Raw genomic sequence first — 27,557 nt, 5'->3', positions numbered from 1 at the left:
CTAGAGGTGACCTCAGGCACTGACGAGACATGCTGGTGTGTTTACCATGCGGGTGAATCCTTCCTCTTTTTTCCAACACTCTTCTTTCATAAGCAGAGCTGTTCACCGTGACAGCCATTTTTTTAAACTCACAAATTCTGTGAAGTGTAGAAAAATAAAACATTATTTTGGAAAATATACTTTCACATATTTTTTTTACACCTCAGCATGATCGGACAGCCAGGGTTGAACCTTTTCTCACGGAGGATGACTTGCATGTGTTGACAAAACACTTGAGGATCAGACCGGCTCCTAAGGCGCTCAGCAAATAATCCAGTTTGTCTGTCTCCCATACAATTTGGATAGAGAATCAAACTCTCATAATTAGTGGTTCCAATTTGCGAGACTCTCACTTTGACTCGCTAGTTGTTCCTTAAAAGTTGACTAACAAAGTGTTTATTATTTTTATTTAAATTTCTATGCATCACGACATACAAGCAAAACAAAGTAATTCCTCAACTAATTCATATGAATCATGCACAACTTGAAGTCTCCCTTTTTGTTTTAAGTGGAAAGTCAACTTAAATACGTCTTACACAGAACAGCTTTTCACAAAACCAAAAGTATACTTAAAAGCTTTCACATGGCTCAGGTAAACGGAAAAGATTATCCCAACAGTGGATTGTCTACAGCAAAAACTTGAAAACTGCACATAAAAAAATAGAATACAAACACGGTAGAAAGTGAATGTGTGCATTAAACTATACTCTCGTATTTACTCCCACTATGTCTGTTTCTGATATGCAGTGCAGGTGATGTATCTAAAAATGCACTTCATGAACAAACTGTACTTGAACAATGTGTTTTACCAACAGTTTCCTGGGGGCAAAACCACTTCCTCTCTGTGACAAAAACAATGGCACGTGACAGCTGCATTCTACTAACGGCCTGTACTGTGGTAAACTGTATGACCGCTGGAACCATCTATAAATGTAACCTGTGTAAAGTCTATGGAACAGTGAAAATGACCCGGCTGTACGGAAAACATCACTTAACACTCTCATTTAAAAATTTGTTGTAAATCAATTTTTCTGACACATTCCAATGATTATCCCCTTTGTCCCAAAAATATCCAGGGAAGTCCGAGAGGAAACGTTTCCAACCGTGCGCTGAAGACGATTTATGTATATTATCTAGCATTCTGAAACGGAGTCTGTGTGTTAGCTGTGGCGGGGTTTGGCCAGGTCAGAGTTCAGATACACCACAGTCACTGTGATATCGTCCCTGTACATGCGGGCCAGGTCCTCCGGCAGCGCGAGCATGGAGGCCAGTCTCTCTTGGCAGAGTTCTCCGTAATCCCCGGTGCCCAGGGCGTGTCTGATGAGGTGCGTGGCGGCGTTGGGGTCCAGGGCGGGGGTGGCACGGGCTAGGCGCTTCAGCAGCAGCTCGTGCATCTGACCCAAGTTTAGCTGCTTCTCAGACTGAGACACTGGAGCCTGGGAGAAACAGGAGGGACAGAGAGGAGTTAAGACATATCAAACAGGAGATGTAACAGGGTATATGCAGGAAACCTGAAGTTAAATTCAATATCTTTTAAGACCGTCTTTGAAGACCTTTTCAATATATTTTAAGACCTCAATGCCACTTTCGTCACATCAGGAATAGGGCTGTATATCAAAGGTTTCATCACAATACAATATTATATAAATTATTTGGACATCACAAAGATATGAGATGATCATATGCCCATTTAACACAAACACACAATAACACAATCACAATAAATACCTCATCAAATGGCGAATAAGACTTTTTAAAACTTTTTAAGGCCCTTAATTTTCCCTAAATTGATTTATCAACTTTTAAAACTTTTCACGAGCTTGTGGATACTCTGTCTAAGAAACATCATCTGATTAGCAGCGGACAGAGGAAATGGTAAAAACGTGTGATTTCGGTCAAACTCGAGTGCAGCTAATCAAAAGAAAGGATGAGATGTGCCACTTCCATTCCACATACAAACCTGGAGGTGAATCCCGCTCAAGTGTTCCCCAACGAGTTGCACAGCCTCCTCGTTCCCCAGTTCATCCCACAGCCCGTCAGAGCCGAGGATCAGGAAGCGGTCCTGAGGCCTCAGCTTGTGATAGGTGAGTTCAGGTCCTACATCCAGGTAGGGGGGCGTTAGGTAGTTGGGTGGAGTGTACTGGTACAGGTTGAGAGAGTCTAAGTCCACTCCAGAGTCCAGGCTGGCTAGAACGCTCTGCTGCAGCTCATGGCTCCACTTGAACCTCACGTCACCAAAGGCCCGCAGGGGCATCAGAACCTGACGGCATCACAAAAGGACGGGACCAATTAATTCAGTGGAGGAGAGAGAGTGAGGTATACCAGGAAGTGGCTTTTTTCCTCAAATGAACAGAGCCTGTGCCATCATGAACTCTCACCCCCAGAAGTCTTTCGTCTGTGACCACGGTGTCTCTCTCAGAGGGGGGGTGCTGGGCCCTGAGGCGCTCCAGCTCAGCCTGGTTCTGGTAGTTGTGGTCGCAGGAGAGGGGCAAAGCGCTCCAGGACCCATCCTCCTCCTGCACCCCCAACACCGCTCGGCAGTCACCGGCATTCGCCACGTGGATCCCCTCTGTGCCCACATGGGCCACACAAGCAGTAGAACCCGCAAACGCAACCTGGACAGATTTATGATGCATTGTCATTATATGATATTGCATACACTATGGGGAAGATAGTTGTATACCTGTATTACCTGTATGGCTGTATTACCTGTATGGCTGTATTACCTGTATGGCTGTATTACCTGTATGGCTGTGCTTTTCATCAGGTCACTGGAAAGAGGGACCTGAGCCTCCAAGGAGATGTCACTGTCCAGTCGCTTAAAAGCATAGTCCAGCGCTTCCGGAGGACTAAAAAGAAGGGGTAATGGAGGGTTGTAACATGAAAATAGATCATATTTAGTTATAGCATCATTAAAATATCCAGAGACGTAAAAACAATGTCATCATTGATTTTTCAATGTTCCTTTAACTTTTCCTTTCTCTCTACATGCCATTAACAAGGTGGTAGCCTCACCACCCAGAACAACAACACAGACACAGACCTCATGCCTTCGCCGTGCTCCTCACTGGCCAGCAGTTCTTGCCAGAAGACTCGGAGGTGGTCTATGTAGAGTGAGGCAGACTCGCGGTAGTTAAAGTCCCCGTGGTGTTTGTACCACTGTAAGATGGGAGGAACAGGTCTGCCATGCTCCATACACCTCTCCAACTCCTCCAGGCTCTGCTGGGACATCATTGCGACGGCTACGTAGTACAGCAGACGCTCGCTGACTGCTTGAGCACATGCCCAGCCTCCATGGCCGTCAAACACTCCAAAGAGCATGCCCTTTGTCTGGAGCAGTGAGAAAAAGTTGAATGAAAAAGCCACATATGCAGTGAGGAGGAAGACACAGGAGGGACAGAAATCTAGAGGGATGGCCGTATAGAGGGGCTGCGTACCTGTAAACAGGTGGCTGCACTGCGACGGTCCTCATTAGGTGTGTTCGCAGGTAGCTGGTTGCTCTCAAACTTCCTCACAGCACTGAGTCCCCTGCCATCAAACTCAGGCACACGCACAACCTGAGATAGACATGTCACATGCTTAGCATGCAGCTTAGTACTCCACTTGCCTACAAAGTTCCTACCCATTTTTTTTAGGCTACAACTCGTATATTTACTGTGTTAACAATGACTGCAGGGTTGTTCTATTTGTAAAAGTGACATGTTTGAATAAAAAAGGATTTTTAAATCACTCTCTACCTCATCCACGGATCAAGGCAATTGTAGGCTTCGTCCCCTGACCCAAAGAGGGACACTATGCTACTCATCACCTGCTCATTAGTCCGCAGAATGCTGTTGATATGGACCCGGCTGAGCTGGAAGTCTAGATCCTGACGGGTCGAGTGGAACCGCCCACCTCGAGACCCAGGTCCTGACTCATCACCTGATCTGGAGCTTCCCCACGATGAGAAGTGATGATTCTGGGTTTGCCCTCGTTGAGAAGCGGGAGCTGCTACAAGGTGGGCATGCTGGTTGAGCAAAGAGAGATGACAAAGACAATTATTAGATTAGGATTAGCTGATAAATAGTATAAGGACACAAACAGTCTGTATTAAGAGGTGAGTAGAGAGGAAACCTGGGATGAGATGGTGGAGGAGAGTGTCAGTGTGTAGCTTGAAGCTCTGTGCAGGATGCTGGTGCACACACGTCCAGACATATCAGTGCTACTGCAAGGAAGGACTGCTGGGGCTAGGCAACTCGGTCACCTTAATGTCAGATGTGCAAAAGAAGAAAATGAATTAAATTATCACGTCAGCTCGTTTCTTGCTATGAGAACTGGCAACCAAGGGGCTAACTTGATGGCGTGTGCATAACTGCGTCTGTCTGTGTGTGTGTGTGTGTGTGTGTGTGAGAGAGAGAGAGAGAGAGAGAGTCAGCTGACTCTGAGTTGGCTGATCTATTACTACAGAAGCAACGCTACAAGCTAGTAAACTAGCATTCCACTGGTTATGATTGTCCCTGTATTAGCGTGATGTACGAGCTGACCTACAGGTTGCAGACAGACACTCAGGCACTGTCTGGAATAGCTTCGCTAACAGGCCATGGCTAACGCTAGCCTAGCGTACTTCCTGAGCTACAAACTAACGTTACCGTACATACAAGGCAATTGTGCGCTTATGTTAGTTAATGTTATATCGTATAAACGTCTATTAAAAAATAGATACATACAAATTTAGTAAACGTGAATGAATCAGGCCACCCGTGTGACGCCGTCGCTGCCCGGAACCAACGTCGAACGTGTGACGTACTGACGTAAGCGGGCGCGGCGCACGCACCGCATTCCAGTCATCCAGTCGGGAAAGGGAATATTGAGTGACGTCACACCCGAGTTGTTCCTTGTTCGGACCCGTTAGCTGTATATAGTAGCCAGGCTAGCAATTGTTAGCCGTTTTGTATACAAACACACGGTAGCAACACGTCCACAGATAGAAATTAGGTTCGGTGAGGTTCCCCCGAGCGTTGGAGTAGGAAATCCGAAATCCCAGTTCAGGGGACGTCACGGGGGCGTTCCCAACATTTGACATGGGAAATTCCTGGTTAGTGCTCTGCGGATGGGAAACATAACAAAAACAACGCGCCGTGCTAGCGCTACGTGCTTTGACTGTGGAATTTTAGCCAAGGCCCGGCTAGCTTAACCGCAGTCTTGCGCGTCGTCTTTTGTCTCGTCTTGCATAATCTGTCATTTACGGGGAGAGAAATGAGGAGTAGACGCGCACAGTCAGGTGCGTCTGGATCGAAGGGCAAAATGAAGAAGAAAACCGGGAAGAACTCCGGGAAAACAATCCCCCAAAAACTACGAGAACAGATTGAGGGGGATACCTCAGAACCAGGTCTATATTCCTGCCATTCAATACACCGACGAGCATGTAGGCTAATTGAATAATGCTTGTTGTGATAATTGTTGTATGTGGGTTTCTGCTTCTTTCAGGACCGAGTAAGTTTCCAGGAATCCAGAAGAGAAGGGGCCATAGAAGCATCTTGCACTACATTTATAAGAGCACCCTGGGGCAAAGTCTTCACTCTCAAATGAGACAGGTGAGGTTGCAGGTCAGTTTCTCTATAGTAAGTTCAGAGTGAGCAGCAGCACATCTTCACACCCAACTCTTGTCTCATCTCCCCCTCCAGTGTCTGCAGGAGCCCTTTGTCCGATCCCTGTCCTCCTACAGCCTCCACCACACCGGCAACCCCTTTTATCCGCGCATGGACGGGAAAACAGATCACCGCAACATCACCTGTCTTGAATGGCACCCCACCCATCCCACCACATTGGCTGTTGGATCCAAGCGTGGGGATATTGTTCTGTGGGACTTTGACGCACTTAACAACACAACTTTTATCCAAGGGGTGAGCGAGAAAGGACATCTAGCTGTTGTCAAAAACTGATCATCTTGCCTGACTCTTTGTTGAATGACCAGCAGTTAGGAGATGCTCAACAAGCAGCACCCTGTTAACATGTTGCTCATGAATAATAAACCAACATATATTATCAAATGAAACACTGATGATGTCAAGGTTGAATTTTATTCCGAGGCCTGTTAAATTAAATTTTGATACAGTATTGCTAATAATTTCCTGGAAACTATAAATTTCTTAGGCTACACTACTTGTGATAGGCTTGCATTTGTCTTTGTTGTGCACAGAAAGGAGCTGGAGACTTTATCGGAGGGATGAAGTTTAGCCCAATGGACCATTCCAAAGTCTTTGCGGCCTCCGGTGACGGCACACTGACCATGCAGAGCTTTGAGGGCCGAACATCCAGTGTTCTGTCCAGAACAAGGTTGTTATAGTTTTGCATTTTTCATTATTTTTTATTTCGTTACTTTTGACTTTTTGTGGCTGTGAAGAACGGTCTTCATCTATACAGTGATATGACCTAGTTAGCAGGGGCAATATGTCTATCTGTGTAAAATCATATTGAACACCAGACAAAATCTTCAAAACAAATAAAGTTCTGGAAAAAATTATGGAATTTTTCAATTTGAAACGTTTAGGAAACCTGTATGTAGTATATTTCAACTATGTGAAAATCATCGAAGATACATTTGTAATATGGGAAAGCATCCAGTAACTATGGAATTCATGGCTTCATGCATGGTTAATGTTTTATCTGTCATAGGCATTAACTGCCACCTGTGCTTTCTTACAGTTACCGCTATTGCTGTCTTGATGTGTCTGTGAGCCGACAGATGCTGGTGACGGGGGACAATATGGGAGAGGTCCTGCTCCTGAGTATGGACGGCCAAAAGGTGTGGATTCATTCAACAATTAAGTCAATTATATTCATGCGTAGATGGCACGGTGGATCAGTGGTTAGCGCTGTTGCCTCACAGCAAGAAGGTCCAGGTTCGAACCCCGGTCCATCCCAGGTCCTTTCTGTGTGGAGTTTGCATGTTCTCCCCGTGTTTATGTGGGTTTTCTCCAGGTGCTCCGGTTTCCTCCCACCATCAAAGACATGTATGTTAGGGTTAAGACTCCTGTCAGTGCCCCTGACCAAGGCAATGGCGGAAGAACTGGAGTTGGTCCCCGGGGGCTGCACTGTGGCTTCCCACTGCTCCTAGTTCTAGGAAGGTTCCTAGTAGAGGATGGGTCAAATCCAGAGGATGAATTTCCTCATGGGGATAAATAAAGGATAACTTAACTTAACTTAGATTTGACTCCTTCTCCTACATTGTGATGAGATTGTGAAAGCTTTGTATTGTCTTTTACATACTAAAGACAATTTGTATCTGTCTCATTAGGTAATCAGGTCTTTTTTTATGAATTTAAAAGGTTTGTGGATGTTAATTGTTAATGGCTTTGTTCCTCATTTTATATACTAGATTTTCAGTAACAAGTTGCACAAAGCCACAGTGACCCACGCAGAGTTCAACTCCTGTTGTGATTGGATGCTGGCGACAGCCTCTGTTGACCACACTGTCAAGCTCTGGGACCTGAGGAACATTAAAAACAATAGGAGCTTCCTCCATAAAATGCCACATGACAAACCTGTCAACTCAGGTAACACTCGCTTTTAGAATGTTTTTTATTTTATTTTTTCAATTATTATTATTTTTTTAACCTTTGCAATACATAGTGTGTTCTCAAACTTTTCCATGCAGAAAGTAATTTTGGCTAAAGGAGCCTAAAACAGATTTTTGAAAGGTGTTTTAACGTATATTAATATATATATATATATATATGTGCAGTTGTGATGGCATGGCACATTCAACTGGTAATAGAAATAGTAATTGTTTTCCCATTTACCGGTAGTGCAATTTGAAAGTTCTCTGGCTTTATTTGATGTCTCCACAGCTTATTTCAGTCCTGACTGCTCCAAGCTGCTCACCACAGATCAGTATGACCAGATCCGGGTCTACTCGTCCTCTGATTGGTCAAAGCCTCAACATATCATCCAGCATCCACACACTAGGCGCTTTAGGATTTACACACCCATCAAGGTTGGTTTCCGCTGTAGATGAGCAAGGATCCTCCTGTTACTTTTATGTAATGAACCTGTTGCTGATGTCTCCTACTGGGTAATGATGACTCAGATGAATTATTTATTTTCTGCCTTAAAACAATCTGGATCTTAGAGACCTTAAGTTTCAGAGCTACCAAATTTGGGGGATAGGTTTCAAATCTCTCCCACTACTCAGTCCAAAAAATTACACTCAGTCAGATGGTGGTGCAATAACTGGCAACTTCACCTTTTAGCCAATAACTTGTTCTGAGAAAAAAGTCAGAATTCTGAGATTAACTGAGAAAATGTCAGAATTCTGAGTTTAGAATTGAGTAGTATTACATGGCAGTACAAATGCTATTACAAACTATTAACAAATTAATTTGAGCAAAGAATTTGAATGTATGGGGTCCCTAGATTTTTGTGACGTCAAAGTGTGTGTGTGTGTGTGTGTGGGGGGGGGGGGGGTCACAAGTTGAAATCGTCTGTGCTTATATATATATATATATATATATATATATATATATATATATATATATATATATATATATATATATGTATATATACATATATATATATATACATATACTTACTTATGCACAGTTGCCTGCAGCTTCTTTTCACCTGAGAGCGGGGAGCTTCACCGGCAGGACGTAGCACGTGGGGGGATCACGCTATTCCCACCAGCTCCCTTCTAGCCTGGGTAAACCCAGCCTCCACATGACATCTATGTGCTATCAGTCATGAAGAAACCTACGCTACAGGCATAGCCTGTGACGTCACGTTGAAGGCTGGGTTTACCCAGGCTAGTTCCCTTCCGCCCCTTAGTCGGGAAATAGTTTCTCTTGCTTGACAACCCTTGGTAGTATAGTAGTTTTTAGTATAGAGGGTTTTTATTTGATTGCCTTCGACACACCCAGTACATCACTCCCTCTCTCATGTGATATTGCTTAAATAATGCTCTTCTTAATGCAAAACCAAGTGTTAAGGAGAAAACCTTGGAGAAAACGGTTCAAACTTGAACCTGGTATTTTTGTCCATTTTTCTGCAGGCCACATGGCACCCTTTGTACGACCTCATTGTGGCTGGCCGCTACCCTGATTGTTGCATTGACATCTTTGACTCCAACACAGCAGAGCTTGTGTGTCAGCTGCGAGATCCCAACGCATCCTACCACTTCATGTCTGTGGGTACATTTTAAGTCCAGTATAAAGACCTCAAGATTTTATTTAACACCCACAGTAATAACCTGGGCACATTTGTTTATAGGTCAACAGATTCAGTCCGATGGGCAATATTATGGCATCTAACATGGGTGAGTTTTTCCAAATATGCAAATAAATGAAGTCAAGACTTGCAGAATCTGATTCAGATTAAAATAATCTCTTTGAAATAGGGGAAATTGTTGTCTTGCTAAAGCTGTTTGATGTTCATTCACAGGGTCTATCATACTAGTGTGGAACCTTGGGAAACTCGAAGATCAATACAAACTGCTCATGGGAAAGAGAGAGAGGAACCTCCCAGCCCCGTCCGGCCAGAGGAGGCGCTAATGCAGTGACCAGGACTCAAATCCTACTGGCTTCCCACACGCAGACACAGCCAGTTGTGTCTGTATATTCAGGGAATATTGCAAAAAATCTGGGATTAATTTCCACGCCAATTTGTTTGTAAAGGTGTTTTAACACTCTTAATCCTTGGAAGTTTCAATCGATGCCATTGGTAATCGATTTACAAAGCAGCATTCGAATGCTTTGTTTTTTTCCTTACATTTAATTACATAGTAGTCCAACATTATTCATTATGCCTCAAACATTAATCATGAACATCTATTCTCTTAGACAAGGACATTGTGCATCATAGCTCTCATCTAACATTACTTACCAGCACTGAAACTGCGACAGTTTTGATCATGCAGGCACCAGGGCCTACTGTACATATGAGCACATTCGTTTTATTGGTTATGGCTTTAATTTATTTGATGTGCTTATTGCACTTATTTTTTTATCAGTTTTCGTTTCAATAAAAGGAAAATCTTTGAAGTTAGATTTTTCTCCTCTCATTCATTATTACGTGCCTCCCCCCGCCGAAGCTTTGAATCTATTCGAATAGTTGTCACTGAAGGGGACAACCCTAGTACTTAGATGTTTTTCGTTTCTGAATTGATTGCAAGCATTTGTTTTGTACCAAAACTGCTTGTGGTAAACAAATGATGTGTGTGAAAATAAATATTTACATGTTAGAAATAATCTTTTCGGTGGTTTGGCCTACAATGCTACACAGTACGTGGTTTCTGGGACTGTTTTTGAGTCAAGGAATTTTGAATTTATGTTTTGACGATTTGTCCTATTTCTACTGTCACACTTAGGAGTCAAGAATAGAAAACAATACCCTCTGGTGTTTCATTAAGACATTACAGCCTCTCAGGCCTCTTTTGATAGTAGCCAGTCACTCATGTAATGATTTAATAAGTCACCCATAATTTGCTTATGGTAGTAGTAGAATTACCGTATGTCTTCTTTTGACTCTATGACCATTTCCAAAACACTGCTGCCATTGTCCCACCAGCAAATGATCCACAGCAATGACTGAATACTTTGTCACTTAAACAAATAGTCCACACAAGCAGCATTAAGCTTAGCGTTGTGATGTCTCTATTTTAAGGCAATTATTAATTTCACCGTGCTACTAATATTAAGCTTTCTACTCATTCCCCCATTTTCCTCGTCTTCTCTTCCTTCATTTGAACACATCACTCGCATTCGCTTAAAAAGTCAAGATTGTCTAGTTTCTTCTTTCTCAACTTTTTCGCAAGACAATCTGTCAGCTCCGGGACTCATATTAAATGTCTGCTTGTCATTTGATTGTACATTTGTTTAATGTGTCCATGCTTCCTGGTTGAGTGGAGTTTTCTGTTTTTAAGCACTCTCTGATTGGCCCGAAGGTCCAAACACTGCCCAGCCGGAAATCTAGAGGCCATCTTTTGCCGCGCGGTGCCCTCGGCTGCGCCGTGGGAAAAACTGACTTAGGCGTCATCTTGAGAACATTCAGCAATAATTTATTTTTCATAATCTCAAGAACCACCAAGTCTTCTCATCTGGAAAATTCATCATCAGTTGCCAACAACACAGTTTTGAAAAATGTAAAGTTACTATACAAATTCTTAATAGAAAAAAGAATAAATTAACTGTGGAATTCATTATTTTTTTCAATTCCACATTTTTTTCCTACAACACCTTTAATGTCTGGTTACAGTTGGACAGAACCAATAAAATCAATTACATGCTCTATTGTCTGGTAGAGGGGGGTATTCTACTATTAAACCATCTGTTAAAATAAGCTTTTGCACATCTGGTATTGAATCTATTGGTAATAATGAAGAGTAGTCTAGATCCTACGTGACAAAGCAGTAACTGGTCATTTTGTAGCACCTGAAAGGGTTGTTACAATGTCAGAACTAAAAAACAATACTGGTTCATATAAAATGGAACATTGTTAAAACAGTGGTGAATGTTTCAAACAAACAAACACAAAAGCTTACAGTGCCCCTCCGTACATACAGGAAAAGATTGATAAAAGAGTTAGTTCATTTTTCTCGGGACTATAAAAAAACCCTCATACATTTCTATGGAGCACAGAAAGTACAGTGCGTTTGGAACTACAGAGGAAGGATACATCACACGTCATCACATTGGGCTCAGAGGTCAGAGATTACCACACGGTCAAAAAGAATGATTTTCTTGGGGGAGGCGGGGGCAATATTATGTAGCAAGAGGAGCTCATGTCTGAAGGTGGATGTCTTTTGGGTTTTTCTGTCATTGGAACTGGGCATGCATGGGATTATCGTGTCAGACAGCAGTATAGTGGCTCTTTCGGGGGGAATGGTTAGCACACAAACCATGGGCGAAGAGTACGAGTGAGTAAAGCAGGGTCGGACTCAGATGAGGGGCTTTGTAACAGCTGGATACACTGCTATGAAATAGCATGGGAGCCAGGTATAGCTGGGTCAGTTCTGGGGTACAGTACAGATGTACTAAATTTGACCAGGCATGGATGGGATAACTCTCTGAGAACCGACCATGCAGGGATAGGGCGACGCCTTCTTATTAAATTAGTCTAGATGGTGGCAGAGTACATTTATCATGATGGATAACACGGAAACTCAGTGCATAAAGCAAACTTGACACTATGGGAGAGATAGGGCAAGATACCAGTTTGCCATAAATTGAGTAGAAATAACATCTGATCATTAGAAATTCTGTGCAATAATTACACAGTGATAAATAATTCTCAACATAAAAATGACTATTTGGGGACAGGTGAGACATGCAGAGTTCTCACTCTTAAAAAAACCTGGTGTGCTTTTAAAACCCTTTCCTGACAATCTGAAGATTACTTTATGGTTTTCCCCCCGCTCAGTTCTGGGTATGGCTTCTCTTCTGTCCTGACAGTGGGCGTATAACAGAACTAGCCTCCACCTGAAATCCATCAAAGTCCATCTATGATAAAACTCTGTTTACCTTCGGGGTGAGATTGCTGCTCAACGGGAGGCTCTGTGTGTGTGTGTGTGTGTGTGTGTGTGTGTTTTGGGTATGTTTCACTTTCCTCTGATGTCATGGGCATGAGAGCATACTGATTGTTAATCCAGCCCTCATAAGTATGTATGTATATATATATATATATATATATATATATATATATATATATGTATGTATGTATGTATGTATGTATATATATATATATATATATATATATATATATACATACATACAGTATGTTGTGCTTTAAGACCAAACTATGGATGGAATGAATACTTCCTAATCAACTGTAAGTGCGTCACATGACCAGTTGTAGAGAACTCTGTAGAGATCTATACAATGGCTATAGCCTGGGGGGATTTGAGGGAGTGTCTGTTTCAGTGCTGAATCACAGTACAAACTTAAAGCACCAACAGATTTGGCACTGATAAACTAGCGTTTGTGTGTGCCCATAAAACGATGTGTTGGCCATCACTGTGTGTTGTGGCCAGCAGCGCTGTGTGAGAAGGGAGAGGACCAGTTCAGTCCGGCTGTATGTTTGTTCAGTAGGGACGCCACACTCTCCACTCAGACACACAGGCGGATGCAGTCAGGAGGTTTTTTTTTTACACCGCAACAAAGAGACTGACAGATACACAACATGATTAGGACCAGTATAGAGCCAAGACTAAAGTAAGAGAAAGAGAGAAGTGTAGAGAGGAAATATGATTCACTGTAGAGATTTAGCACTGAGCCGCCTCAATGTGACCCGATGGCGACGAGTGACTCATACTCTCACTTCCAGGGGTGGAGGTGAAGTCGTGCAAAGGGGGTGGAATCAGGACCGGTTGTCTTTACGTGTAAATTACAGCAAAATGAAATGGAATGACATGACTGGATGAGGCTTTTCGCCCCCCTCACCACGACCTGGCTCCAACCGCCGCTCACTATTCACCGTATCCTCAAACAAACTGGTGTGGACAGAGGAATCTCATAAAGACCAAGGACATGAAGTCAACATGAACGATGAAGTCATTGAAGTAAGCATAGATTGTATTTCCTATTTCCTGTCAAACCCAAAAGCCACACTGATGATCCTTTACTCCCAGCATCACAGGGCAGAGAGCGTGTCAAAATGCCTGCTTCAATCCACTCTGTCATTTCCAATCAGTTCATCTACTTCCACATGTTATTGCTGTAGTCCTCGTCAATAGCCCAGACAGTGTCCCAGAATCCATCCTGGTATTGTCACTCTGAGTTCACCCTCTTTCAGTTGACTGACGGTTGCTTGCGTGGTGGTGTGGTCGCGAATCAGTCTGTACGGGCTGCAGCCCGGGGACCCTGGTGAGAACAGTCAATCTGCTGGTTGTCTTTGGTTGTGGGATAGACTGAGAGGAGTTGAATTTTGTCATCTGAATGTTTGTCCATCATACAGATTTTTTATTTTTTTTTAAGTCCTGGACGTCATTTACTCTTTTTACAAATACGCAGGGAGAAATGAACCAAAAAGACAAACAACATCGATGGGATTAATGAAAGCCAACACATACTTATCAGTTGGGCCAGGAAATGGGTATAAACTGGTGGCTCAAATCCAGCAGGTATCCTCTGATTGGGTGGCAGTACATTGGTTTCGCTAAGGTCAGGGGTCAAAGGTAAGATATGAGACATATGAGCCTGGGATGGCTGATGTTGATTTTAGTGAGTTTGAGTGTGTATGTTATATAACATACTGTGTATATGATGTGTATGTTATATATTTTTCTGTGCTCTCTCCCCACCAAGCTTAGCCTCCTTTGCCCCATCACTTGTGTTGTGAGCATGGAGAGGCTGTGTGGTTCTGTGGGGTAACAGTTCAACAGCTGTCCATGTGGAATAGTCCCTTATCAGTCCCATCTGCCCATGTGGAATAGTCCCTTATCAGTCCCATCTGCCCATGTGGAATAGTCCCTTATCAGACCCATCTGCCCTGCAGAATAGTCTCTTATCAGACCCATCTGCCCTGCAGAATAGTCTCTCAGAGCCCAGCCAGTGTGTCCCTGCTCTGCTGTGCGGTGATGGAGGGAGCGAAAGGAGAGGTGCGTTCATTGATGGATAGAGGGCGGGGTTAGGGAGTGTCCTGGGCCGGTCGGGGCAGGACTTTTATAGGGCCTTAAGGACGAGGCTGTCAGTTGTGGATGGGTAGTAGTGAGGGACAGTGGGCAGGGCTTTTGTAGGGCCTTAAGGATGAGGCTGTCAGTTGTGGATGGGTAGTAGTGAGGGACAGTGGGCAGGGCCTTAAGGACGAGGCTGTCAGTTGTGGATGGGTAGTAGTGAGGGACAGTGGGCAGGGCCTTAAGGACGAGGTTGTCAGTTGTGGATGGGTAGTAGTGAGGGACAGTGGGCAGGACTTTTGTAGGGCCTTAAGGACGAGGCTGTCAGTTGAGGATGGGTAGTAGTGAGGGACAGTGTGCAGGGCTTTTATAGGGCCTTAAGGACGAGGCTGTCAGTTGAGGATGGGTAGTAGTGAGGGACAGTGGGCAGGACTTTTATAGGGCCTTAAGGACGAGGCTGTCAGTTGAGGATGGGTAGTAGTGAGGGACAGTGGGCAGGACTTTTATAGGGCCTTAAGGACGAGGCTGTCAGTTGAGGATGGGTAGTAGTGAGGGACAGTGGGCAGGGCCTTAAGGACGAGGTTGTCAGTTGTGGATGGGTAGTAGTGAGGGACAGTGGGCAGGACTTTTGTAGGGCCTTAAGGACGAGGCTGTCAATTGAGGATGGGTAGTAGTGAGGGACAGTGGGCAGGGCTTTTGTAGGGCCTTAAGGACGAGGCTGTCAATTGAGGATGGGTAGTAGTGAGGGACAGTGGGCAGGGCTTTTGTAGGGCCTTAAGGACGAGGCTGTCAGTTGTGGATGGGTAGTAGTGAGGGACAGTGGGCAGGGCTTTTGTAGGGCCTTAAGGACGAGGCTGTCAGTTGAGGATGGGTAGTAGTGAGGGACAGTGGAGAGGCAGTAGGACAGGGCGATGGGGCATGTCAGGGCCCTGTGGGAAGATCTCAGACCAGGGTTCCGGGTTTGGCCTTCGTGTCGTGTCCGTACCACTGCACATCTGCCAGCTCTGAACACAGGGGGCTGCCGAGAAAACAGCTGTCACTGAACGACCTGCAGAGGGAGACAGAGACCAGGATCACACACACCGCAGACGACATGCATTCCTCTCCTCCTATTGGTTCACGAGATAGATCAATGAATCAAACAAACACAACAAATGCTAATCATATGAGATTCTTTGTTAGAGAATGTTGTCTGGTTCAACAGATACATGGTTACAAGTTTTTATAGCAGTGAAATTCGTGGGAGATGAGCCACACAGAAGCATCCACAGCCAAAACACAGAACAGAGCACATGCAGAGTCCAGATACAGACAGAGAAAGAGTCAATGGCACAGATGCCTCCACCACCAAAGAGCGAGAAATAGTGAACCCTCCCATTTTCAGCCCCCCCCTGCTGGTTTGTCATATTAGTGACTTCCAATTCAATCGCGTACGGTTCTTAACTCTACTGCAACGTCTTTAGTCCAGATTTCGAAGTCAAACGTTCCGTCGATAAAAGTTTGATTGTGTGTCTGTCGCATCGTTTGTGTGTTTTGTTGCTGCTGTGATTTCGCCCCTACAGCACTCTACGTTTAGACCACTAGGACGCAGAGCCCGCAGACAGTACCTCTATGCATCAGAGCTGGGCTGAGGGGGAGACTGACAGACGTCCTCAGTAGGAGAGCTGTCTGCTGTGCCTCTAAACCAGGAGAAAGGACACACACACAAGGAAAGGAGGGTTAGTACAGGACGAGAGTGGAAGGAAGAGAGAGAGAGAGAGAGAATGAGAAATGGTTTGGTTTGGTGAAGAGAAGGTCAAATGAGATGAGAAGAGGGACCAGAACGAAGAAACAAGGAACAAAGATGAGGTAAAGGAAACGGTCAGAGGACGAAGTAAGATTGGATGAAAAGTCAAAAGGGGGAGTGATATATTTTGATTGAGAGAAAAGTTGAAAAACAGATGTTAATAACCCCAGAACATCTTGAAAACATCCTTTAGGATTGGAACCGAGTGGATTCAAAGACCCTAAACACATGACTGAATGTTGATACAGATAACAACAGACATGTAAAGCTTTGGAGTATGTTAGGATTAGGATTAAAGACTGTGAAGGAGAAGCAGAAGCCAAGATGCAGAGGAGAGCAAGATGCTGTTTGTCCTTCATTCATCCATTCATATCTGGGCTACCAACGTGTGTCTTCGCCCTGTTGTGCCCCTGGCTGGTGTACAGTATATCTTACCCGCTCTGCCAGTTGAGAATGTGCTGTGGGCTACAGGGGGGTGTGGGTGTGGCTGCCTGTTCGCTGGAGGGGGTCATACTCCTCTGGCTGTGAGGGGATGCAGCTATGGGGGAAAACTGACACAGTTAGTATCACATAGTAAACGGGATTAAAACATAGCAAATGAGATAGGAGGACACCTGGAGACAAAACAAACAGATCAAACATACAGAGAGACACGTGTGTGCAAGGACACATAACAGAGGCAACAATGAGGTGAACGGAGAGAGGAATTCCATCTATGCCGTTCAGGGGGGTGTGTGGCTACAGTGACTGAAAGTCCATTTGGCTTGGGGGCCGGGGGTCGTGTTACACACACACACACACATGCTTTACTCCCCCACACACCAGCCTCGTTGGCGCAGTAGGCAGCGCGTCAGTCTCATAATCTGAAGGTCGTGAGTTCGAGCCTCACACGGGGCAGTGTGCTTTTGTGTAGAAAATAAACGTGTCCTTCCAAAACTGCTGAATGGTGACTTAACAGGACGTTATTTTATATCCTCTTGTCCTCCTCTGACAGAATGCTGCCATACAAAAATAACAGTTAAGTTGCTGCATTTTTTAATAGTATCTGGAACTATATAGAGTGGTGTTTCTTCTTTGCTTGGACCATTGAGTAAAGAGGACTATCCGGACTAGACAAGGCTGAGTGTGAACACATGAGTCAGTCGAGTCTACCCACCTGGTGAGCCCTTGGCGAGCGTTCCCACCCTACTCCCTCGACCGTGTCCCAGAGTGCCTTGCTGTGAGCTTGTGTCAGAGGAATTGGACCCCGAGTGTGAGTGACTCCTGTCCTTCAGGCTGCCCGAGGACCTCTGGTACCAGCACCGCAGCTCGTCAGACACCGCCGCCCGCCCCCCTCCTCCTCCTCCTCCGCTCCCGTCCCGCCCCAGCGAGGGAGTCCGTACAATCTGGGAGCGGGACGGCGTGAGTCGGCCGCTCCCCTCTCCCCCCTCCTCCCAGGTCTCCTTGTAGAGCCCCCCGGCCGTGTAGGAGCTGGAGGTCTTGAACTGGGCCTTGACGCTGTAGTGGCCCTCCTGGTCGCTCTCCAGGCTGCGCACCACCACGGGGTTGGGGCTGCCCTCCACGTAGAGCGGGTACTCCTTGATGCGGTACTGGGAGGAGGGCTGGCTCTGGCTGTGTTGGTAGACTCCGTGGTGTCCCCCTCCTCCTCCTCCCCCCGTGCCCCCCCCAGTGCCGTTCTTAGCTGCCAGGTTGGGCATGGAGCCGGAGTTAGAGGAGCCCAAGTGACCTGCAGACCTGGAGAGAGAGCACACAGGCAATGTACTTTAGTCTGGCTATAATATAAAACTAAAATAAGTTTAGCCCAATAATTTGAGTATGAGTAAAAAGCATTTTTAGCACTACAAGCTCAACTTGAAAGATAACTTGGAGCCAAACAGCGACAGTTATGGGGACAAAACTATAATTTTCCTCTCAAGCACCACAGCTGCATAAAATTACAGAGGAAACACTGAACTGGCATATTTCCTGATATACAGATGTTGTTGTAGATAATGTCACAAAAAGACGGCCATCAATAAAGCCTCTTTCTCTGTGGTCACTCGGCCTTCCTTACCTGTGCCTTTGCCTCTGCCTCTGCCTGGCTTTGGAGGGGGAGTCCTCTCCGAGAGTGGAGTAGTTGGGGTTGCTGCCGGGGGCCAGGGGTCCACCAGCGGGGTAGTAGTGTTCCGAGCTGCTCCGGCTGGTGCAGGACGAGCAGTCGTCCAGCGGGTCGGAGCCGTTGGAGCCGCGGCCTGCAGGGCCCAGGAAGAAGTCCGGGCTGCCCAGCGTGCCCAGCGTGCGTGGCTGCGTGTCGGGGTCGGGCGCCAACAGCTTGCCCTGGGACTCCAGGCTCGAGCTGCGGTTCCTAAAGTGCTGAGCCAGACTGTGCAGACGGGTCGGACTGATGTCCACGGACCTGAAAGATGCAGAGGCAAAGAACAGTTTGCATATAGGTGCTGAACTGCAGTAGGGCTGTCAAAGAATATTCTATATTCGAATGTATATTTGAATATTAAAATTAAAAGAATATTTGAATATGAAAATAATAATAATTATTATTATTATTTATGTATTTATTTATGTATTTATTTATGTATTTATTTATTTACATTTAACGAGGTAAAAAAAAAACTGGCCAAGAGGGCAACATAAAAACATACATCGTTTGCCTGGTTATTACAAAAGTGGTTACAAAAGTGTAGGCTACTACTAATGCTGACTGAATAAATATGGGGAAAAAATGTTAGTTTATGTTGGGAAAAAAAACATGTTCAAATATAAATATACCAAGTAGTTATATAAGCTCTCTGGTTGTATTGTTTTGCCTTGCCACGAACAAAAAGAAAAGAAAAATGAGCAAATATGTTTTGCTTAGAGGGAATATTCAAATATGTTTTTGGGCCAATTTTTACAGCCCTAAACCGCAGTGGATGTGTTAATGTTCAAAACAGTTCTACAGATTGAATCCAATGGTGAATGTAATATTATGGTGTTTTTTTCCTGGGCAGTCCACCCAGCTTTGGTATTCTTATCTTATTAGTCTTTCTTTTTGGAAGTGGGAAAGTAGCGAGAAAGACAGAATAGCGGAGACACAGGACAGGGGATCCACAAGTAGCGGTCTTAACCACTTGTCCATCTAAGGGCAATACTAGGTGTTATTAGCTAATGATTTTACCACACACGTGTCACTGTGGGACAAAGCTATAAAGACGCGATAAGCAAGACTGCCGCATCACTTAAAGTTCAGCTTGGTAGGTAAGTCTGCCACACCAGAGACGCCAGTTCAAATCCCACCTCAGTCAAATTTGCGAGCTCCAAATAACTTGTTTGCCATAGTGACACAATGCTTGAATACACAGCGAGCAGTTGAAGGCAGAAAGGCTGACCTGGTGGAGTGGACATAGTGTGGGGTCCTGGTCCTCAGGTCCGGGGTCGAGGGCATACTGGACTGAGAGTTCCAGTGAGGGAGGCTCCTGATGGGGCTGCTCTGCAGAGAGTTACTGCCTCCTGCTTCCGCACTGCCGGAGCTCGGGAAACGCCTGTGACTGGAGGGACGGACAGGGAAACTACACATCATTTGAAATATTTAATCACACAGTCAGTAAGCAGCACACAACACAACAGAACACTTGACTAAATTATCATTTATAAAAATGGATAGCTCAATCCTCACTTCTGATTGGATGAGTCATTGGAAAATACCTGATGACAGAAATTAGTTACGAGAGGCTGTGCCCCTACAGTGATTTCAGAAGAACTAAGGGAGGATCTTAGGTACGATGGCTCTATCTCTTAGAAGTTCTAAACTCACTGTGACACAGGGCCTTGAGTGGCATATTATTTAATTAAACCATTCAATAATAATGCCTACATATAGGATGTCACAAAGCAAAAATGATATAGGATGTGAAATAGTTCAAGGGCTAATTAAGACTAATTGCTCACCTGGAGTGTGAGGAGCGTTTCTTGACCTTCTCATAGGGCTCGTCCAGCGACGATTCGCTCCACATCTTGGGTTTGATGGGAGATTTATCGTAGTCGGTGCGCGTGTAGTGCAGGTGTCGCAGGCCGTCCAGCGATTGTGGAGGAGGGGGCCGGCTGTGAGATGGGGGCCGAGGAGGGAGGCCCTTGTGTGGGGATGCTACTGGGGAGAAGGTGGGTGTACCTGTGACATGGGGATCATCTGAAACACAGAACATTGGATTCAATTACAGCCTTGTTACGCTTGTTAATTTATGGCCCATTTCCCCCGCTAGTATTGGCGCGGCTCCGCCCGGCTCGACTCGCTTTTTTGTAGCTTTCCGCCGGTCAAAAACCGGGACAACCCGGGTTGAGTCGTACTTTTTTTAGTAGCACCTCTGTCGAGGTTCCGGGGCTGTGGACCCAGTACCATACGGTGACGTGAAAACACTGCAGACGACTGATTGGTCAGGCACAATCGTGTTTACTGTGTCTCTGGATACTGTCAATGCTGGGTACCAGTTTAGTGGCGCTTACCTTCTCTTGTGTGTAACGTTATTTCCCAAACTCTCCTGTTATTCCCAACAGTCTTGCTGCCTTCAGCTCTGGTGAAATAAAATCGATCTCCTTGCTCAGCCTTAACATGACGGGTGCTTTCAATTGTTTTGAGGGAGAAAAGTCCGCGGCTCCGCTAGGCCGGAGGTGCCGTGGGTTTTCCTGGCGACTGGCCAGGCAGCCGGCTTCTCTCCCCCCCTGTAGCGTACCCCCCCGTCCTCCGCTATGCGCTGCGGTACGCAGGCATGTAAATAACAACAAAGAAATATCCAATCTCCTCGCAGATGGTCTCATTTGCTCACATAGGTCATATAGAGGCACCAGTATTTCACAACCAGTTTTAAAGTTCCGTGTAGGGATTTAATTTTAACCTTACAAAAAGCCGAGTTGAGACGAGCCGTACTATGCAGTACCATGTGGTGGAAATGAGCCATAAGATAGGATAACATTTAAATATGAAAATCATTACCAGCTGCAGAATCAGCAGAAGATAAAGCAGCGACTATTATTATTAGTGGTATCGCTAAAAAAAAGAAAAAGCGAGGGATAGAGACTCACCATCGTCCAAGATCAGAGCGTCAGACAGCGAGCTGTCTTCAGAACCAATATTAGCCTCTATGGGACAAAATAACAATGACAGGGGTTAGAGATCACACAATTACAAAAGCATTCCACTGCACACTGAAAAGCTGTTTCATTCCTACATACAGTTTATTTAATGTATCTATCATCCGATATGTGGACTATTATTACTGCTCTGAACAACACCCGAGAGTACTGCCCTGCACATGGCATTTACAGCCTACAGATGTTTTTTTAGAAGAATACTGCGAATGCTTTCCATGTTGATGCTGGCAAAGTGTGTCGAGAGGAGGAGTATTTTGGTACCTTCTATAATAAGCGAGGCCCTCTGCGTGGGCTTCTTGCCAGAGCGGACTCGGCACTCGTTGATAGAGTTCTCTATCTCCTGGAGTTTCTTCAGGGCGTTCAGGTAAGAGGTCTTCCTCTGCTTCTTCAGCTTCTTGCTGGTCAGATGAGGATCGCTGGCCAGACGCCTGGCTGCCTCCGTGATCTGGGACTGGATGGCAAACTCCCGCTCCAAACGCTCCAGCTCCTCTTCCTAAGATAAGACCATGATGAGTAGGGGTGTCAAAAATAATCGATTTTAAGATGCATCGCGATGCGGATGTGCACGATTCTGCATCGATTCACAAATGTCAAAAATCGATTTATTTTTATTTTTTTATAATCGAATAAAATAGAATGGAAGTACATGCATTTGTTTATTTTATTGTGGATCATAATACAACGCAATTCCAAATGCACTTTTATTTTAAAAGTAGCCACACAGTGAGAAAAAAGAAAGTGAAAAAAAACAAATCATGTATTGGGGAAAAAAAGTGATGCATCGATTTAAGATGCATCGAGATGCATCGATAATTGTTTTATAATCGAATCGTAGCCCTCTGAATCATAATCGAATCGAATCGTGAGGCCAGTGAAGATTCACAGCCCTAATGATGAGACAAACATGAATGCACACACACATGCACGCACACACACACACGCACGCACGCACGCACGCACACACACACGCACGCACACACACGCACAGACTTCACACTATTTGAGTGAAACACGCAAAAAATAATACTGCTCTCACTCACATGTTTAGGGACAAAAGTCCACACTGCAGCCAAAACAAACAAGGCTTGGCTTGCAAACACGTTCAGCCTGCAACTCTCCCATGCAACACTTTGGCTTAGAGAGACACATCAGTTGGCCTTGCCAGAGAAAACACATTGAGGAAAGCATCTATCTGTGCTGCAGCCCCCCACTTTCCCACCGCTGGATATTCTCTGCTGAGACTCTCTGTCACCATCATCAATCCCTCTCCACTCCTCTAGGGACTGTGAGAGCAGAGACCTTGAAATGAACCATGTTAAATAGATGTATGCTCTGGTCGCGCTATAGCCTTATTGGATATGTGTGAGTGTTTACTGTACTGGGCATGTGCGCCTATATACCCTGGCTGCAGTACATACAGTATTAGCTTGTGAATGGTTGTGTACACGTGCACAGTGCACACGTGTGCGTTTGTGTGTGTGTGTGTGTTTGATTACCTCTGTGACCTAAGGGTCCAGAACAGAGTGTTAAAATAACAGCGCCCTACTCTAAATGTGATTACAGATAAGTAAATAAACTCATGGCAAGCATGTGACGCACACACTGTATACTGTGTGCACGTAACGTGTGCACATGCATGAATGAACACACACACACACACACACACACACACACACACACACACACACACACACACACACACACACACACACACACACACACACACACACGATTTCACTTGCCTCAGGAGAGACAGAATGATGTATTCACTTAGCTCAACATCCTATTGGACTACCTCAGTTCTGAGGAATCCCTCACTAACGGTGACTTCACACCACTGCCAGAGTGGCTTCTGTGTGTGTGTGTGTGTGTGTGTGTGTGTGTGTGTGTGTGTGTGCGTGTGCGTGTGTGCACGACTGCACGTGCTTGCGTGCGTGCGTGCGTGCGCGTGGGTAAAGAAAGAAACATCTTTTTGCTTGCAGGGCGGTTTTGTGATACTGTGTCGCTGGATTCTTTTCAATGAATACAACCTCTAAGACACACACACACACACACACACACACACACACACACACACACACACACACACACACACACACACAGACACAGACACACACATGCTCGTGCACACACAGACACACACAATCCTACTATCACCACTTCCTGTGGTGAGAACACAGCCAGCCTATTTTTAGAAGCTCTGCAGCTCTGGAAAATCTACCCGTGGCACAAATTGGGTAAAAAAAGCGAGTGAGAGTGAGAGAGAGATTGAGCAGCACTACGACTCTGACAAGATCCAAGACTCCTCCCACTGTGGCTTCTCAATGTCCCACTTCCTCTGCTTACTGAACCAATCAGTTCACTTCTCATCACCTCAATCAGCAGCCTGTGCCATTTAGACGTCAAAGACTCAAACTGCCCTCTAATAGGTGGTTGTATGATTATTAAGTATGGGGTGTAGTCTGTTTTAAAAGCAGCTACTGTTGAGCTAACAAGCCTCGAGCTGTATTTTGTATTTCCAGCTGTTAAACAGACGTTTTAGCCACACCTCATGTGATGATGACACATGGATTCGTAACACTGCGGTCGGCTCTGAGGTGATTAGCACTTCACTCTTTTAATTGGCATTCAATTACGTGATTAGCCGGGGTTGGGGATGACTTTTTTTTTTACATTCGTTTTAAATGTTAAAGCTACTTGTCCAACAAAATGTACAGCAATATTTCTGAGGCAAATATAGTAATATTCGTCCTACACTACAGTATAGAGCGCCACCTGCCTTTCTTTTGGCTTAGTGGGGAGATGGGGCAGTGAGGAGAACAGGGCGTTGTGGCCTCACCTCTCCTTTGGGGAGGATCTTCTGCTCGTCCAGTTTGAAGGCGGTCCCGATCTTTCTCCTCACTATGGGGGCCTCCTCTCCCGGGTTCAGGGGGTATTCCTTAGGGAGCTTTCCTGTCAGCTCCTGGAGAAGAAGATAAGGAGACGGATGAAGAAATACAACTAGAAAAGGAAGAGTGACAAAGTAGTCAGTAGTCAGAACAAAACAATTGAACAGGCTCAGACACAGGAAAGGAAAAGAAAGAAAAGCATACATATAATATCGACATTCAATATTACAACGTGGTGCTACCAACCGCATAATGTGCTTAAGAGATGTGCATGGGGTCCCACGCAAGGGGACCATTCTGATGAAGTTCTGTTTGAACGAAACGTTAAGAAAGTGAGCTGCGAGCCCGGTCCCAAAAAAAACCCCTATATAAACATAGGCTATAATATTATAGGCTGTGTGTGGTAGTTGAAACATAGTTTCAAGTGGACGTTTATTTATGTTTGTAGTTGAAACAAAAACATAAATACTGTAGGCTACATACAGTAAAACACAAAAGGCTGTTATTTACCCTTTGTCGCCACCTGGTGAGTAAATATTGAGTAAAACTAAAACCATTACAATTGACAACCGGTCCGCGACTTTTTTTCCCATGTATCTACCGGTCCTTGGCACAAAAAAGGTTGGGGACCCCTGCCTTAGAGTACCAGTCAAATATTTTGGCCCAGAATCCCATCAGTGAAGGGCGGGTTTCAAACTGTTGGCCATAATGTGTGCCCGCCTATCTGTCTGTGCAGTGTGCATATAGACAGTCTTACCGCCTCTCTGATGCAGATACTCTTGAGTTCCTCTAGCCTCAGTTTGAGGGTTTCCTCCAGAGCGTCCTGCCTTTGCCTGAGCGCTGCCAGCATGTCCTTCTTTGCTGTCTGGGAGCTGTCCGACTCCTGGGAGCCTGCAGGGAACACACAACACATAATGTAAGGTCAGGAGTCAGGAGCGTGTGTGTGTGTGTGTGTGTGTGTGAGAGTGTGTGTGCTTGTGTGTGTGTGCATGCATGCGTGTGTGTGTGTGTGTGTGTGCGTGTGTGTGCGTGTGTGAGAGAGAGAGAGTTTGAGGACTGGTTCTTCCGAGGCAGATTGAGGAGGGGCAGGGGAGGTTGCGTATGCACCTGCTGGCCTCGCAGGATGTTTACAGGGAAGTGAATGGAACGTTTCGATAAGGAGACTTAGCGCTGCTGGTTTGTTTGTGCATGTGTGTGTGTGCATGTGTGTGTGTGCATGTGCGTGTGTTCATGTGTGGATGTGTGTGTGTGCATGTGTGTGTTTTTGGGGGAAGGGGTCGTTTAGCACAAAGTCTGTGACGCACAAGCTCCAAAACCCAAGTTCCCGACATGGTGCCAGCTTGTTTGGACCATGCCTTGTTCATAACAACACATACACTCACCAACACACACATTCTGTCTGTCTGTCGCTGTCTTTTTCTCTCTGATTGACCATACATGGTTTAGTCTGGGCTCAAACACAGCAACAATACAACACGACTTGGCAGCTTTGTCCAAAGATAAACATATCGCTACACAGAGTCAAAAGCTCTGTTTTCTGTTACAAGATAAGGAGAGTCACTATTTTTTACTTCAATGTCACTGACAATTCTATAGAGAAATCTCTAGCACTAACCATCTGGCTTTTCAAATTGCTATGTTCAGTGATGTTGATCAGACGTCTTTGGCAAACTTTCTACGGATCTATCAGGCTAGTCAAGAGATAGCCACGGTCAGAGGTGAGGCGCATAAATAGGACATCATAGTTCATATGACATGTTACTGTTGCTGGGCAGAGATGGCCTCCAGCCGGCAGTGTGTCATGACATCAATACAGTGACATGACATGAAGGAGACAAGTGACAAGACACAGACAAGACAGAGACACCCTGTAATGATATGGGACGGGGGTGGAGCTAGAGAAGTGAGAGAGGAGAGTAAGGGGGAGATGAGGAGATGAGGAGGAATGGGGAGGACAGATAGCTGGAGAGATAAGATGAGGGAACTTGGAAGATAAATATACACTGAGGAAAGAGAAACGGATCAGGTTAGAAGAATTAGCTCTGGAGCGATGGAAATGAGGAGAGCATGCAGGACATCACTGCTGGACAAGAGGTGCTGTGTGTCAGTAGAAGACAGAGACGGTAATTGATTCAATAAGGTATCATCTTGGGCTACACTCTAAATAGCTGACCTCACAGCCATGTACAGCACACACGCATAGATGTTACAGTACACTGTTTTAGTCTTAATCTGGTGTCATCACTACACTGTTTTAGTCTTAATCTGGTGTCATCACTACATCTGGTGTCATCAGTACACTGTTTTAGTCTTAATCTGGTGTCATCAGTACACTGTTTTAGTCTTAATCTGGTGTCATCAGTACACTGTTTTAGTCTAAATCTGGTGTCACCAGTACACTGTTTTAGTCTTAATCTGGTGTCATCAGTACACTGTTTTAGTCTTAATCTGGTGTCATCAGTACACTGTTTTAGTCTTAAAACTTAAAAACAAAACGTAAAATTGTCATGTTTTGGGGTAAGGCTGGTCAAACTTTAAACATCATAAAGTTTTTTTGACTCATTTTAAACATGCTGCTGTATGACACATATCTCCAGTAGAGGGTTTTCCTCGGGATGTGTTGATCCTGGGGCGGATAGAGCTGAGGCATACAGAGGAATTTAAGAGCTACATTTGACTAAAAATCAAAAATAGTCCAATGCCATCCTTTCATTTTGAAAAAGGCTCTAGGCCTTGTTTCACAAATCCACACATTTTGCATGATTTCCAAGGCCTGTGGGAACGCTGATATTAGCTCATGTTAGCTTAGCGTACATTACATTACATTACATTACGTCATTTGGCAGACGCTTTTATCCAAAGCGACTTACAATAACACATTTTTCTGTCTGCAATAGAACAATCAACTATGGAGCACAGTCTATGACAACTACAGCTTCTGAAGGAACAGTGGTACAAGTTTAGGTTAGTGGTACAAGGTTGGTTAGGTTTTTTTTTTTTTTTTTTTTTTTTTTTTTTTTTTTTTAATATAAGGAAAGAGAGAGACGAGGTTAGATCAAGAAGGGCCCAGATGGAGCCTGAAAAGGTGTGTCTTTAGTCTTTTCCGAAAGATCGGCAGTGATTCAGCAGTCCTGACCGA

The 27,557-nt window shown here is 44.9% G+C and overlaps 3 protein-coding genes across 3 annotated transcripts in view; 1 reads left to right on the top strand and 2 right to left on the bottom strand.

Moving 5' to 3' along the window:
- Nucleotides 1-469: 469 nt before the first annotated feature.
- pdp2 (putative pyruvate dehydrogenase phosphatase isoenzyme 2) lies at nucleotides 470-4,798 on the bottom strand. The gene is made up of 9 exons (XM_083654517.1): nucleotides 4,746-4,798; nucleotides 4,153-4,282; nucleotides 3,848-4,045; nucleotides 3,477-3,596; nucleotides 3,083-3,369; nucleotides 2,783-2,888; nucleotides 2,418-2,654; nucleotides 2,000-2,299; nucleotides 470-1,475 (listed from the first exon to the last, which is right to left on the bottom strand). Exons 2-9 carry the CDS (start codon nucleotides 4,231-4,233, stop codon nucleotides 1,200-1,202), a joined length of 1,605 nt encoding a protein of 534 aa, XP_083510643.1. The 5' UTR covers nucleotides 4,234-4,282; nucleotides 4,746-4,798; the 3' UTR covers nucleotides 470-1,199.
- Nucleotides 4,799-4,995: 197 nt separating this feature from the next.
- Nucleotides 4,996-10,174, top strand: ddb2 (damage-specific DNA binding protein 2). Its single transcript, XM_083654642.1, has 10 exons — nucleotides 4,996-5,407; nucleotides 5,506-5,612; nucleotides 5,703-5,921; nucleotides 6,218-6,354; nucleotides 6,724-6,823; nucleotides 7,397-7,574; nucleotides 7,869-8,014; nucleotides 9,068-9,202; nucleotides 9,286-9,331; nucleotides 9,457-10,174. The coding sequence occupies exons 1-10, from the start codon at nucleotides 5,275-5,277 to the stop codon at nucleotides 9,564-9,566; spliced, it is 1,311 nt and encodes a 436-aa protein (XP_083510768.1). The 5' UTR covers nucleotides 4,996-5,274; the 3' UTR covers nucleotides 9,567-10,174.
- Nucleotides 10,175-15,565: 5,391 nt separating this feature from the next.
- Nucleotides 15,566-27,557, bottom strand: part of frmd4a (FERM domain containing 4A) — a gene marked incomplete at both ends in the record, with an annotated part of 133,647 nt that continues 121,655 nt past the window's right edge. Inside the window, 10 exons of the mRNA XM_083654903.1 lie at nucleotides 15,566-15,671; nucleotides 16,845-16,947; nucleotides 17,566-18,143; nucleotides 18,463-18,804; nucleotides 19,775-19,954; nucleotides 20,334-20,571; nucleotides 21,462-21,518; nucleotides 21,792-22,023; nucleotides 24,370-24,492; nucleotides 25,176-25,301. Of these exons, the coding sequence (XP_083511029.1) occupies nucleotides 15,566-15,671; nucleotides 16,845-16,947; nucleotides 17,566-18,143; nucleotides 18,463-18,804; nucleotides 19,775-19,954; nucleotides 20,334-20,571; nucleotides 21,462-21,518; nucleotides 21,792-22,023; nucleotides 24,370-24,492; nucleotides 25,176-25,301 (2,085 nt within the window). The remainder of the gene's footprint in view (nucleotides 15,672-16,844; nucleotides 16,948-17,565; nucleotides 18,144-18,462; nucleotides 18,805-19,774; nucleotides 19,955-20,333; nucleotides 20,572-21,461; nucleotides 21,519-21,791; nucleotides 22,024-24,369; nucleotides 24,493-25,175; nucleotides 25,302-27,557) is intronic.

The sequence above is a fragment of the Poromitra crassiceps genome (genome assembly GCF_964638095.1).
Source record: "Poromitra crassiceps genome assembly, chromosome: 18".
NCBI lineage: Eukaryota > Metazoa > Chordata > Actinopteri > Beryciformes > Melamphaidae > Poromitra > Poromitra crassiceps.
This window is presented reverse-complemented; position numbering and strand designations above follow the sequence as displayed.

Excerpts from the sequence above, each read along its gene's own strand:
- ddb2 (XM_083654642.1), top strand. The coding sequence starts at position 5,275 with ATGAGGAGTAGACGCGCACAGTCAGGTGCGTCTGGATCGAAGGGCAAA. Across the intron at positions 5,922-6,217 it reads ACACAACTTTTATCCAAGGG|AAAGGAGCTGGAGACTTTAT; the intron begins GTGAGCGAGAAA and ends TGTTGTGCACAG. Across the intron at positions 6,824-7,396 it reads TGAGTATGGACGGCCAAAAG|ATTTTCAGTAACAAGTTGCA; the intron begins GTGTGGATTCAT and ends TTTATATACTAG.
- pdp2 (XM_083654517.1), bottom strand. The coding sequence starts at position 4,233 with ATGTCTGGACGTGTGTGCACCAGCATCCTGCACAGAGCTTCAAGCTAC. Across the intron at positions 4,046-4,152 it reads CCTCCACCATCTCATCCCAG|CATGCCCACCTTGTAGCAGC; the intron begins GTTTCCTCTCTA and ends TTGCTCAACCAG. Across the intron at positions 2,300-2,417 it reads CAGACGAAAGACTTCTGGGG|GTTCTGATGCCCCTGCGGGC; the intron begins GTGAGAGTTCAT and ends TGATGCCGTCAG.